The sequence below is a fragment of the Artemia sp. Qi Xiang Cuo genome, chromosome 3 (genome assembly GCF_049724085.1).
Source record: "Artemia sp. Qi Xiang Cuo chromosome 3, ASM4972408v1, whole genome shotgun sequence".
Classification (NCBI taxonomy): Eukaryota; Metazoa; Arthropoda; class Branchiopoda; order Anostraca; family Artemiidae; genus Artemia; species Artemia sp. Qi Xiang Cuo.
Window position 1 is genome coordinate 45,537,489 of NC_142796.1, and position 13,393 is coordinate 45,550,881.

The 13,393-nt window shown below is 35.7% G+C and overlaps 1 protein-coding gene across 2 annotated transcripts in view; it reads left to right on the forward strand.

Annotated features, from left to right (window-relative positions):
- Nucleotides 1–13,393, forward strand: part of LOC148954159 (uncharacterized) — a 40,598-nt gene that overhangs the window by 15,102 nt on the left and 12,103 nt on the right. For both annotated transcript variants that reach the window (XM_089085977.1, XM_089085978.1), the window contains exons 3-4: nt 6,120–6,273; nt 9,948–10,103. In XM_089085977.1, coding sequence (XP_088942103.1) covers nt 6,120–6,273; nt 9,948–10,103 — 310 coding nt within the window. The remainder of the gene's footprint in view (nt 1–6,119; nt 6,274–9,947; nt 10,104–13,393) is intronic.

Sequence of the window (13,393 nt, forward strand, 5' to 3'; positions counted from 1 at the left end):
TTTTGCACAAACAAACTATATTCTTACTCAATGCTCAGTAACCAAGGAACCGGGAACTTGTCTATCTTGGCTTTTGCATTTTGGTTTTCTTCTTTATATAACTGTTGGGGATTTTGCTAAGTTTGGTTCGAATTTTTTCCTGTAAAAATTCAAAAGTAGTGACCTGAAAGTGTAGATTGTTGGGTCTTGTCCAGCAAACAGCATCAGTTTATTACTAGAAAATAGAGTTTAATTTTGGAACATTTCCTTTTAAGAGTCGGAATCGAAAATGTAAACCGGAGAGGGGCGTCTTGGATTGGCAAACTTCATAGCCTTGCTTTTTTTTAAGAAATCGATTGGACTAAGTCCATTCTAAAATATGTTCGACATTCTCTATACTAAAGCACATCAGTTGACACAAAAAAAAACAAACTGGGAAATTCTTCCAGAAGATGATTAATGCATCAAAACCTACGATTAGTTAATGAACTTTTTTAACCAACATGAGTATGTCAAGGTGTATTAGCAGTAAGAAAAAAAATTCCACTTGGGGAAAAAAATTCTCCATTCATATACTCTGAAGAAACAAAATTAATCATTCCTAGCCCATTGACCTTTAACGACCTTACACTTAAACCTATAATGACCTTAAGTTATTGGCCCTAATAGAAATAAGTTGCACTTGTGGCTTAGTTTGGATCAATTCCAATCTTCTTGGTGTGTCAAAAAATTGACGGATTTTTTATAGAATATAACTTTACACTTCACTACTTTTCTCCTTTTGAATATGTGAATCAGTCTCCTTCTGAATTGCTTAATTCTGTTCTGAACTTATGTAGTAGTAATGGAGACTGAGACATTTCAGGAATTCAGAAATGGATTCCAAGGTAATTAGTTAGTCAAACCCATGTTACTATAGTTACACTAGCCTAGGAACACCTATTCTAAACTATTTTAAACGATAGATGCTGATACTTCTTAGGCTGTGGAGAGGGCTACTCCCTTGACATTCTTTAATTATCTCATAAATTCCTTTATTTTTTCATACAGCTCACATGCCCCCCTTTTACCCTAAGTTAATTATAGAATTCGTCAGGGGAGGGGGAGGTGTTAGGGTCAAGAAAAAACGAAAGACAAATTCTTAGGAATTAGTTTTATTTCAGTTTACGTTGGGGGGTTGTCCTTTCTGGCTGTTAATTCTTGGATATAGGTAGTGGCGTCGTTGAGGGGCGGGGGTAAGCGGGGACAGTTGCTCCCCCCCCCCCCCAATAATTCTAAAAAAAATTATGAAGCAACTTTAAGACTGTTGCTCGTTTTAAGTTTCAACTTAGTTCTTTACTTCGAACAGATAATTTTTTTCAATTAATTCATCGTCGTTCTCAATATATAAAAAAAAACCACCTGAAAAACAGGGTGTTACACTTGCTAATTTGTTCTACATTGATATTTATACAAATACACTGCCTTCTAAACCTTATCATCAAGCAAATACGTGAGTGTAGAAAATAGCAAAATTGCTAAAATATACTATACTTCTTGTTTCACCATGTTTGCTCAAGTGAAATTGTTTCCCCTAATAGCCAAAGGTCTTTTACTTCCTAAGTTCTATAAGTTCAATATAAAATTTTCTTGTTTTAAAACTTTCAAAAATAGATATGGATACATCCTCTGCGTCTGCAAATAGGACGGACATGGACTCATTGAAAAAAGGAAATCGTTGAAAACAAGAAATTTTTTCATTAGAAAAAATTAAAAGAAATAATCGTAAAAGAAAATAACGACTTAGTGCTTCTTATGATAATATTCGTACTATAGCTAGATAGGTCAAATTGGCTGTAGTTTAGTCATAGAAGTTAGTAGGGCGGAGGTATCAGCTCCAGAAATAATTTAATTGTTTTAATTTTTTACTTCCAATATTTAAATCAATTCTCCAATATAGCTCCAAATTCTCTTATTTGTAACTGAAACGCCTTGTGAGCGATGATAACGTCCTTTTTCTTGCGTTTTGGATTCACATACCAACCCATAAATGTAGAACTTCCTCTATGTACAATACGTGCTGACTTCTAGCATTTATCGCTTTTCTAAATATTTGTTTTAACAAACTCCAGGATAATAATTGACATAAAAGTGCAGAGGATTATTACTGTTATTAGTCACTTTAACACAACGCCAGCACTACTTGTATGATATTTATTTCTACATCTGCATGCTGTACAAAATGTCTGCTGCAAGTAGGATAAAGTGAATCCGAACAATAAATGTATGTTTTTCTCACAATTTAGAAATTTTCTGTTCACAAATAAGCGGTACCAATCAATATTCCTTATCTATGGTTATCCGTTTTAATATGCAGCTCTAAGAGACCGAATTTCCCTTGGCGAAAGGAATTTAACACATAGAAAACATTCAGCCCCCCCCTTCTGGAAATGTATACCTCCCATACCCTGGTATTCGTTTAAAAAAAATACAAGGGGAAGGTAATTTTCAAACTCTAGATGTCAATTTTTCTCATCCGATTGGCATCCTTGGTAAGTTATAATTTACATAAGGTTCTACCACAATGCTGCCAATAATTGTTCAGATTTTCTGGATATTCTTAATCAAACAATGCTCAATGAGTAAGTTAATAATTCAGACTTTTTTTTTCGAATACTTTAAATTAAAAATACTGTCGCTATTTGAAATTTAAGGAAAATTTCTAAGGGGATTTTTCATAGAGAAGAATTTTCACAGGGTTGGGGGGAAATTTATCCGCCGAATTTTTTTCAATCGACAAAAACCTTTTTTGTTATTTTTTATTTAAAAAAAATAAAAAGACAACCCAAAGCGCACTTTTTGGGTGCCATATGCCATTTTATGATTGCCATATAAAATTACATTTTTATAAAGCCATTAAATATAAAAATTAGTTTATAAATTAGCGCATAATTAGCTCTCTTAGATTTATTTATTATGAGTCCTCTAATGTTCCAGTGCTTCAATAGCGACGAATAAAAGGGAGCGCAATCGCGCTGCCTAAGTAAAGAACGATGTTGGTACAATGTATTATTTATTTATTTTTTTTTTCTTTAGACCAGGGCACTTCGTATCGAAGGACTTATCGTAGAAACTTGGAAAAGGGCTCATTAGATTGGAAATTGCAGTGGCTTATGCCCTTTTTAATAGTCGAAAGTGACTGGAGGGCAACTAATCCCCCTCTCACGCCCACCTTTTCCCCTAACACATCCAATCAAAATTTTGAGATAGCCATTTTTTTTTTGACGTAGTTAAAAGTCCGGAAATTATGTTTTTGAAGAAGACACTCCCCCCACAGCCCTCCAGGCAAGGATTGTAGGTTATGCCCTCGGGGCATATAAGTTTTTTTTTTTTTTTTTGTGTTGTCGTAGAAAGTTCAAAAAGGAATCATTCGATTGGAAATTAAAGCGGCTAGTGCTCTTTTTAATAGTCGAAAGTGATTGGAGGGCAAGTAACCCCCCTCTGACGCCCACCATTTCCCCAAACACACGCAATCAAAATTTTGAGATAACCATTTTGTTCAACGTGGTTGAAAGGTCTTTAAATTACGTATTTGAGCATGACAACCCCCCTCACATCCCCCAGGGAAAGGGTTGTAAGTTATGCCCTGGGGCATATAAGGTTTTTACAGAAAGTGTTGTCGTTGAAAAAGGGCTCTTTCGATTGGAAATTTAAAGGGTTAGTGCCCTTTTTAATTGTCGGAAGTGATTGGAGGACAACTAACCCGCCTCTCACGCCCACCATTTCCCCAAACATCCAATCAAAATTTTGAGATAGCAATTTTTTTCAACGTAGTTGAAAGTTCTGGAAATTATTTCTTTGAGGATGACAATTTCCCCCCTCCCTCCCCCCAGCCATCAGGGGAAGGGTTGTAAGTCGTGCCCTGGGGACATATAAGGTTTTTATTGAGAGTTGTCATAGAAACTTCAAAATGGCTCATTCGATTAGAAACTGAAAGGGCTAGTGCCTTTTTTAATAGTTGAATGTGATTGCAGAGCAACTAACGCCCCTCTCACGCCCACCATTTCCTCAAACACATCCAAGCAAAATTTTGAGATAGCCATTTTGTTTAGCATAGTTGAACCCCCTCACAGCCCTCTGGGCAAGGGTTATAATTTATACCCTGGGGACAATTAAGGTGTTTATAGAAAGCGTTGTTGCCGAAACTAAAAAAGGGCTCAGTCGATTGGAAATTGAAAGGACTAATGCCCTTTTTAATAGTCGAAAGTGATTAGAGGGCAACTAATCCCCCTCCCATGCCCACCCTCCCATTTGCCCATTATGTTTAAAAACTAAATGTTGCCTTAAGATTAAATCAAAATGCACTGTGTTAATGCTAATTCCCAATAAGGCATCTCAGCAGTATCCCAAGAACGACTGAGGGTAGCCTATTATGTTCAAACTTTCGGGGCTGCTTCTGCTCTTAAACCAAATTTAACCAAATCAAAATAGCGTATATGTATCCAAGCTATCAAAGAAAGTAAATAGATTTTTTTTGCGAATGGTATCAAGTTTTCTATTTCAGGTCAACTAGAGGAGGTATGAAACTAAATTAAACACTACTATTTGTACAAATGAAAGTGCATTGTCAGTTGAATATGCAAATGAATAAATACAAATGAATGTGCATTGTCATTTTAATATACATATTCTGATATTTAGTAATCAAAATGTTAATATTATTTGATTTATTAAAATTATAAAAGTAAAAACATTTATATTTTTTCAGTAAAGTGCAAATGTTCTGCCCTTGGGAAGACATAGGGGTTTTGAGCCCTACTCATGTTAATTTCTGCTCGTTTTGAGTTTGACTTGGTTATTTATTGTAATTTCTGGTCGTTTTGGGTTTCATTTATTTATCTATGCGGATTTGTGGTAGTTTAAAGCTTGGTAGATTATTTGATTTTATATTTGCTCATTTTTGGTTTAATGGAGTTCTTTACTTTTCTTTGGAAAACTTATTTTGTGGGAAAAGTTTTTTTAATTAATAAAAATAAGAGGACATATCACTGCTGCCCATGTAAAAAAAAAAAGTTGTTCAATCTTGTTATTGCAATTTTCCTATATAAGGTTTCAACAATGGTAATTTAAAGGGTGTACATTTTGATTGGCTAAGACATCATTTTCAAATCACATACAGCTGAATGACGCGATGCATGGGGCTGTTTGACTTAAAAATATTGAGTCCTATGATAGGCGTGGGAGTTGAAGGAAGTGGAATAGGGATAGGCACTTGTATATTAACAGAAAAGAGTTTTAGCTTATTAAACTCGCCATGACCCACCCGACAGTGTTTATAGTACACTACTGTCGTCTGCACCTTCCAAAAAAATCAGCTTTGTCCAGCTCTCAACTTTGATGTGTTTTATAACTTCTAAAACAAATATAATTTGTATCAGTTCTAATTGGTTCTAACAGACTGATTAAAACTAATAAAGGGCGCAACTCCTTGCTTTTTTTGCTCAGAACTAACTTTATTAAGCAACGGAAAGTAGAACAAGAAGAAAAAGGGATTTGGTTCCATCTACATCTTCTTATAGTAACACAATAACAGAAAGTGAAGACAATCTTAGCAGTGAAAGCAGCTCAACTTAGACCAAATTAATTAATAAACGTGATCCAATTAGTGGTCCAACCTCAGGTTTAGCTCATATTTGTGATGGCCCCTTTTCAACAAAGAGGCTTGATTTTTCCTTAGATTAATGGGAGAGAATTCAGAACAGAATCATCAGAATTTTCAAATATCCTTCAAACACCTTTAGGCTTTTGTTTTTCACAACTTTTCCCCACAGGTGGTTGCGGGGGCACTCGCCCGGGCGAAAACATTTTAGGGGTGCAAATTTGAAATAAATAATCTAAATTTATGATCATTTTGTAGTTTTAAAAATTTTAAGTCTATTAAAATTAAGTAGAGGTCGTAATTGGCAGTAAGTTATATACCCCCTCCCCCCCAATAAAAATACTGGAGCTATGCCCTGGATATAGGCTTTGTAACTAATTTACTATTAGATGAAATATTTTTGAATGGGGAATAATTTTTTCTTTTCTCTGTGTGCTTATTTTTCCTCTGTGTACTAGAATAAGCATGATATTTTTGAAGATTTAACTTAAATTTATTTCAGTCGAGTGGGCTTTCCCAAAACATGGGCTGGCTTGGGCCAAGGATATTTGAGTGTTTTGCCAATTCCCTGGACCTTGATTCACACTGATGATCAGCCCCCTGGTGGTCCTTGGATGCAAGCATTTGATAGTGCAAAAGTTCGGTTTGTCTGCAAGGTTAGTAGTTCGTTTGTTTTTGGGTTAGTCTTAATCTCATCTTTGATGAAGTGCTGCAGACCTATAGGCTAAAGTACCTATTACTAAGGGTGTCGTCTTGTGACCTTTTCATAGAAATACCAAGAAAAAAAAAAAAAAAACATCTTGGACTATTTTTACCAGAAAACCACAATTTTCTAAGATGTTTCTTTTGTTCATTTCAAAACTATTAAATTTTTAAAGTATTATCACATTTTCGTCATTGTTGCCACGTTCATCCGTGAAAATGGTGTGTCTTTAACTGAATCCCCGTTTAACTCAACCCCCATTTCAGTCAAGCCCTGTTAGACTCAATTCAACCCAAGGCCAAAGAATAAGTTTGAACTAGCGCTGATTAGAAGCTCAGTATTTGCTTCTTGCTTCAGTTGCTGATCAAATATAATGATTAGCTTGCTGTAAAAAGCGTTAATGTGGAGGAGAGAGCCGTTGAATTTTGGCCTTGTCTCCAAAATTAGAAATAGCTTCTTCTCTGGTTGGGCATAAATTGTAATAGGATGTATTCTCTAGTCTAGGTAACACAATAGTAAGAAAGACTTCTAAGAAAATTTGGGAGGTGTTGGGAAGAAACCAAGCTTTACAGACTTAAAAATTTCTAATGTAAAAAAAGGCTCTAAAAGAAGACTGTGACGGTAGCAATTATTATACGTAGAAGCAGGTTTGAATACTGATTCAATAGTCTCTTCTGATTTGGAACTTTCAGGCGATGTATGCAATGTTGCATCAAATCCAGTCACCAGTTAATGCATGCCTTTATGGTGTGGGCAAATAAAACCCAAATTGCAAGAACCTCGGTTGGCTACCCATATCAGTGCCATTACGATGTTCCAGTGACCCACGTGTGCCGGAGAAAATAGAAAGAAAACGAAGACACCTCCACCTACCAAGCTGGAAATATGCGTCTATCATTAACGAATCAGCTTTGTATCTGGATGAATAATTTTCACTTTGTCATTTTTTCGAGCTCTTTTTATTTTTCACTTGCAAATGGGACTGGGAAGGGGAGTATTCAAAAGGGGAATTTTAAGCACCAGTTTAAGGGTTTTTGATGATGAAGATTTCAGTGGTAAACCTTTTTAAGGTCTATAGCCTTTGCACAAATGACACGAAAGCATATTTTGGTGCCATAAGGCATTTTTTATGATGGTGTTATCGTGACCAAGCTATTAAAAATCGCGTAAACGTGAGTTTTAGCTTTCAAATGATCTTGGCTGTCAAATGTTCTAGTGCCCTTTTAGTACCTGAGAAATAAAAAGAGACTTGTCAGCATTTTCAGCTCTAAAAAGACAAATCCATAACTTGTTTCCCCTATAAAATTATTATTAAGATGGATCTAAAAATAGCTATCATTCATGAATCAGCATTAACAGTAAATTTTTCTTGCGAGACAGTTTTTCAAGGTGTCCTTCACCTAAGATAAGGGTTTTTTCAAGGTGTCTGCAATGAATTGACAGTTTTTTTTTAAGCTGCTACTAAGGACCGTGGTTTTTTCTGTGATAGGTTGCAGATATTGCTGTAACATAAAAAGTTTAAGCATATTTCAAATACATAGGACCGAAAGATAAATTGTTGTTGGGTTTTTTTTTTGGGGGGGGGGAATAGTTAGACATTCAAACAGCATAAAAAAAAGAAACATTTACATAGGAATCAACCAATCAATAAAGACACCGTTTCATTCGGGTCAACTTTTATCACTTGAAGGTTAAACAAGGTCTGAGTTAGATGATGGTTGAGTTACACGAGGGTTCTGTTAAATCGGCTCACTCGCGCGGGAACTGAAAATAAATAAGCAAAAAATTTTGTTGTACTATTTGGGTTTTAATCTACATTTATTTGGGGGGGGGGGGAGAAGAGGTATTAATTTACAATGGAATGGAGGGGCTATAACTTTTTCCTGCCTTTGATTTTTCGCATATAAAATGAATTTATAGTAAACTCAACCTGATTCAAGTAAGAGTTGGCAAGCACATTGGACTGTAGCAGCAATTCATGAATATCCTGGAAGAACATATTTTAAATTCCAGGGGGGGGGGGGATATATTGTAAATTCTATGGGGGGGTTATTTTCCTTGTTTGGGTATTTGACAAAACCAAAAAGGATATTTCAAGTGCAGATTCCGGAATTCCCTGGGGGGGGGGCAGCGGGAGGATTTCCAACAGGAGAAATTCTCCATGGGGGAATTATCACCATGAAATTTTTTCTGAAGAAATACTTCCGGGAAATATTTTTCCACGCAGGGGTATTCCGCCATAACCTGGAAAATGATCAGAAATAAAATAAAAAACAACCCTTCCTTCAAATGAAAGTGAACTAAAAAGTATTTTTCAAGTTAAAGTTCGCAGCGAGGATGGAATTGTCTGGAGTGATTTCCCAGGGACGAATTCTACGTGAGAGAAACTTTCTATGGGAAATTTTCAACGGAGGGGTCGATTTCCTGGCATTATTTGAAAAACGATCAAGAATTTATTTTTTAAAACAAGTTTTTTATACTGAAAATAAGGAGCAATATTAAACTCTAAAACGATCAGATATTATTCTGTATATGAGGGGAGCTGCCCTCTCCTCAATTCCCCGTTCTTTGCGCTAAAATTTGACCTTTTGACCCAATTTTTTAAGAACGATTCCCGAAACACAAGGGCAGTGTAATTAGAATCACAAGCTTGTTTTAAAAGTACTTAAAAACATCAGTGTGAAGAGAGGGCATCCCCCCCCTCATATACGGAATAATTTATGTTTATTTTAAGGTTTAATATTGCTCCATACTTTCAGTAAAAAAAACTTGTTTTTTTTGTATTGCACACAAAGTCGATATTGTAGAAGGTGTTGGTGATATCTGGTTAGGGAATTTCCTGTGTGTTGTTGTGTGGTACATTATAACTATGTTTCAAAACAAAAACTCACTGGTTTTCATTTTGTTTTGGTGATTTATGATCTCCGAAAAACTCTTCAGTGCGTGAATTGGTTTGTTTTCCCTTTTAGGTGGAAATTCTCTCCCCCATCACTGCTGAATGTTTACAATTTCAAACACAATGTGAAACACCACCCTTTCAATGTGGTAGTGTGAGTTCAAAGCGCATTTGCCTTTAACCTCAATGTTTCTCTGAATCTTTCGTCGATTTGTTGATTGTGCTACAAGCAATGTTCAACCATATTGTCGCTTGTACCAGACACGTACACAGAATTTTTTTTCAGGAGAGGGAGGCATTAGAAAAGTTTTGTTCAACATAGATTGGAGGAGGGGCCTATACCTCTGTACATCTTTTGCTTCCAGTATCCCCGCAATTTCTTTGAAAGAAAGTTGGGTTCTATGAAATCTCCCCGAAAATTAACGATTTTTATTTCATATTGAAGTTCATGTAGGCCTACATGTACTACAAAAGTTAATTTTTTGGGACATTTTTGAGAACTGATTTTTCTTTTGGAAAATTCAGGAAAGCTACATAAAAATGGGAAGAATTGAAAGGGCTGAATCTATTGACTTGTATTTATTCCATCTAATTAGATATAAAAGACTGGAGAGCCTGTATTGAAACGACGTTTCCGTTGCTGGTCTTTTTTACGTGTACAAGTGGTAAGTCTGTTGCCTAATTAATTAAAGATGGGAAAAGTTTATCTAATTAAAAATTTATACTTTTAGGGCTGTTCGGCTGGCTGGACATCAATGAGGGGGAAAATTGCATTCTGGCATCGTGTGGACAACGAAGCCGGCGTTGCCGTTGGTCTTTTGTTCTACAGAGTTTTTGGACAGAAATGCTCAAAGTGCTTGGAAAGAAAGTATATGGAAGGTCTTGAAGTGAGTTTTTTTATTTACTTGCAACTTAACATTTTTATAAGCCAAATTAAGATGAAAGATACCCTACGCCTGGCTATTGGGTGCCTTAAATGTAAAGTATAAAGAACGCCGTTGTTGTTACAACTAAAGGTAGTGTCTGAATTTTTTACACCTCCGAGATAATGCCGAAAACTTTGATAAGCTGTTCTTAAATAGAGGATGAACTGGACATTGCATGTCTAATCACACTGTAATCCGCGTGATCTGTGTGCCCATTTAATCGTCTTTTTGACAACAGCTTAGTAAGCGTGTTTTGGCAACTATTTCAGAAGTGTGGAAACGTGAGACACCCCTTTTAGGCATAAAATTGAGGATATGATGATAGCATCATAGCACCATCATCATAACATCATAGCAGTTTGGAACAGAATTTCTGGATTACATTTTGGGTGCACCTGTTCAATTTCGGGGTAGGGATAGATTGAAATCGGAAAAATGTTTTGGGGCTACAATTTTAATTTTTCAGGAATAAGGGATCTCCTGACCTGCTTCAGATTGACGATGTATGAATTGGCTACAGCAGTACCGGATATTAAAATTAAATAAACATGAATTTTTTTTTTCAGAGAGTCATTTTGCTTTAAAAAACAAAAACAAAAAAAAACATCCTTTTAGCTGGTATTAGAGAATAAAGATTTATCTTTTTGTGAAGGCAAACTTTGTAATCAATTGGTACTGTCTTTCTCTTTGGAATGCTTGGTTCCTTGTCCATGAATACTAAAGCTAACCAACTAAGTTTTTTCTTTACTTTCAAAATAATTGCTTTCTTTAATATTAATTTTAATATTTACATTAATTCATTTGATAAAACTAATTTGTTTAATACCAATTATCATTAATTTCTTTGATATTGACGATCATTAATTTTTTAAATATCAGATAAATAATTATTAATTTAATGTTAGTATTAATTAATATCAATTAATTAGTTACATATTAATGTTGACCAATTGATATTAATTCAACAATACTTTCTTCAATAGTAAGTTAAGCTTATTTATTAAGCCAAATAAAAGGAGCAGGGAAGACATTTACATCCCACAGTACTACTACTACTACTACTAACAACTCACCCCAACACCAAGCCGCCTGAGGCCAACAAGGCTACACACGCTCCTTCTCCGCCCCAATCTATTCAAAGCCTCCCTTTTAAACCCACCCACGAAGTTCCAATTTCCTTTAAATCTTTCTTTATGACGTCCTCCCACCCCAGACGGGCACGACCTGCTTTCCGTTTAGCCCTAGACAGTTGGCCAAAAAGAACATTCTTTGGCAACCTTTCACCCTTCATCCGCAAAACAAGACCAATCCATCTCAGCCTTCTCTCATTATATCCTTAAAAAGCGGTATTGAACTACACTTTTCGTATAGCCTATGGTTTGAAATACGGTCAGTCAGCTGGGTACCCAGAACAATCCTTAAGCAATTTCTCTGAAAAAGATCTAGCAAATGTTCATCCGCTTTTCGGAGCACCCACGCTTGAAAGACATATTTGACCAGTGTCATCAGTGTAGCTTCCAATATTCTAATCATGGCTTGCAGATTATCTTCTTATTCTCCAAACTTTTTTTAACTGTGAAAAAACACCTTGGGCCTTGGCTATTCTACTTTTAACATCTTCACTGCACCCATCATATTTACTAATAATACTACCAAAGTAAGTGAAGCTGCCCACTTGATCGATCTTTTCGTTACCCAACGTCACCTTTACATCTTCACTTATTCGTAGCCTTAGTGACTTAGTCTTCTTAACATTACTTTTCAAACCAATTCTAGCACCCTGAACTCGCATCCCACAGTACTCAGTACAATATTTACACTTCCGTGTCACACATTTAATTTGCCTTGTTTGTGTTATTTTTTTTTAAGTGTGTTCCCCCTTCCCCTACCCTCTTTCTGTCAAAAATGTTGATACAAGGGTCTGGTCTTTGGGATAAAATTTTTGAACCTTTTTCATTCTTCTGTACAGATTCGTCAAATAGTTCTAACGATTTCCGTTCTTTGGGCAACCATAGTGTCATCTGGATATTTGTAAAATATAGGTAGCGCTACTGTACTGACAAAATAAAGCAACGACAGCAACATATATTCTGCATGCATTACTTACAAGAAAAAAAAATGTAATTCGAACAAGAATGCTAAATCATAGTTTGCCTTCTGTCTTCATTTTATTATAAAGTTTATGAAAGTGATTCAACTTTTGAGAATAATTCTGAAGAAAATATATATAAAGATTAATTACAAAGCCTGAGTATGAAAGGAATATGTTGATAAACTGTAGGTACTGAAAACAGCATTTCATTTCAACGGAAAAGTTGCGGTAACAATACTAAATGGAATTGGCGCGCGGCGTCTATCGGTTTTTCCGTTATAGATCATGTTCATTAGTACGAGGCAGTGTTAGGTCAAGTACTCAACCAAAATTGTAATTAAGTATCAGAACTAAGTATTCGAAGTAAATTGTGCTTAAGTACGGAAGTACATGATTTTTTGCAATGGTTATTGCATGGTAAATAATATGGTTAGGTCGTCAGGAAAGAAACTGATATTAGTAGTTCCATTATTCCCAGTGGAGAAGTGAAAAGGAACTCCATTCTAGTACTACCAGGGCCTTATCCATGGAAGGGAGTTACCAGGTTTGACCCCCCCCCCCTGAAATGCTTCTCTGACCTGCAAATTTGTCTAAAAAATACCTTAATCTTACTCGAGGCTGTTAGAAAAAGTTCATGGGATGGCATTTTTTTTCGATAACGCCCTTCTTCCGGACAAAATTTTTTCGGTAAAACCCCTTCTGAACTAGAATCCTGGATACGGCCAGAGTACCACCCACAACAACTCAGCTTCAACCGTATTGGGACTTTTATAGCAAACAAAAGCAAAAATTGTCTTTTCATTCATTATAATAATGTAAACTGTCTAAAAATTATACCAGTATAGACTTCTAAAGTGGCTTCATTGGGTAAACATGACAGGTGAAGTAACAAGCATGGCACCAGTTGTTTTATAAAATAGGCTTTTCTGCCAAGATGATGGGAGAGGGGTATTAAATTTCTTAAACAGTTTTCCAACTTTCGGATAGTCTTTCAGAGAATCGAGGGTCCTCTTGTCTTGAAGAAATTTGAAGAATTTAGCTTTGAGACTAGTGTTTATATTTAATTCTGGATCACTGACAGTATTATCATCTTCCATAAACGAAAATAAAACCATTTGTCTCATTTGTACTAGACTTCTTAGCACTTTCAGCCAGCTCA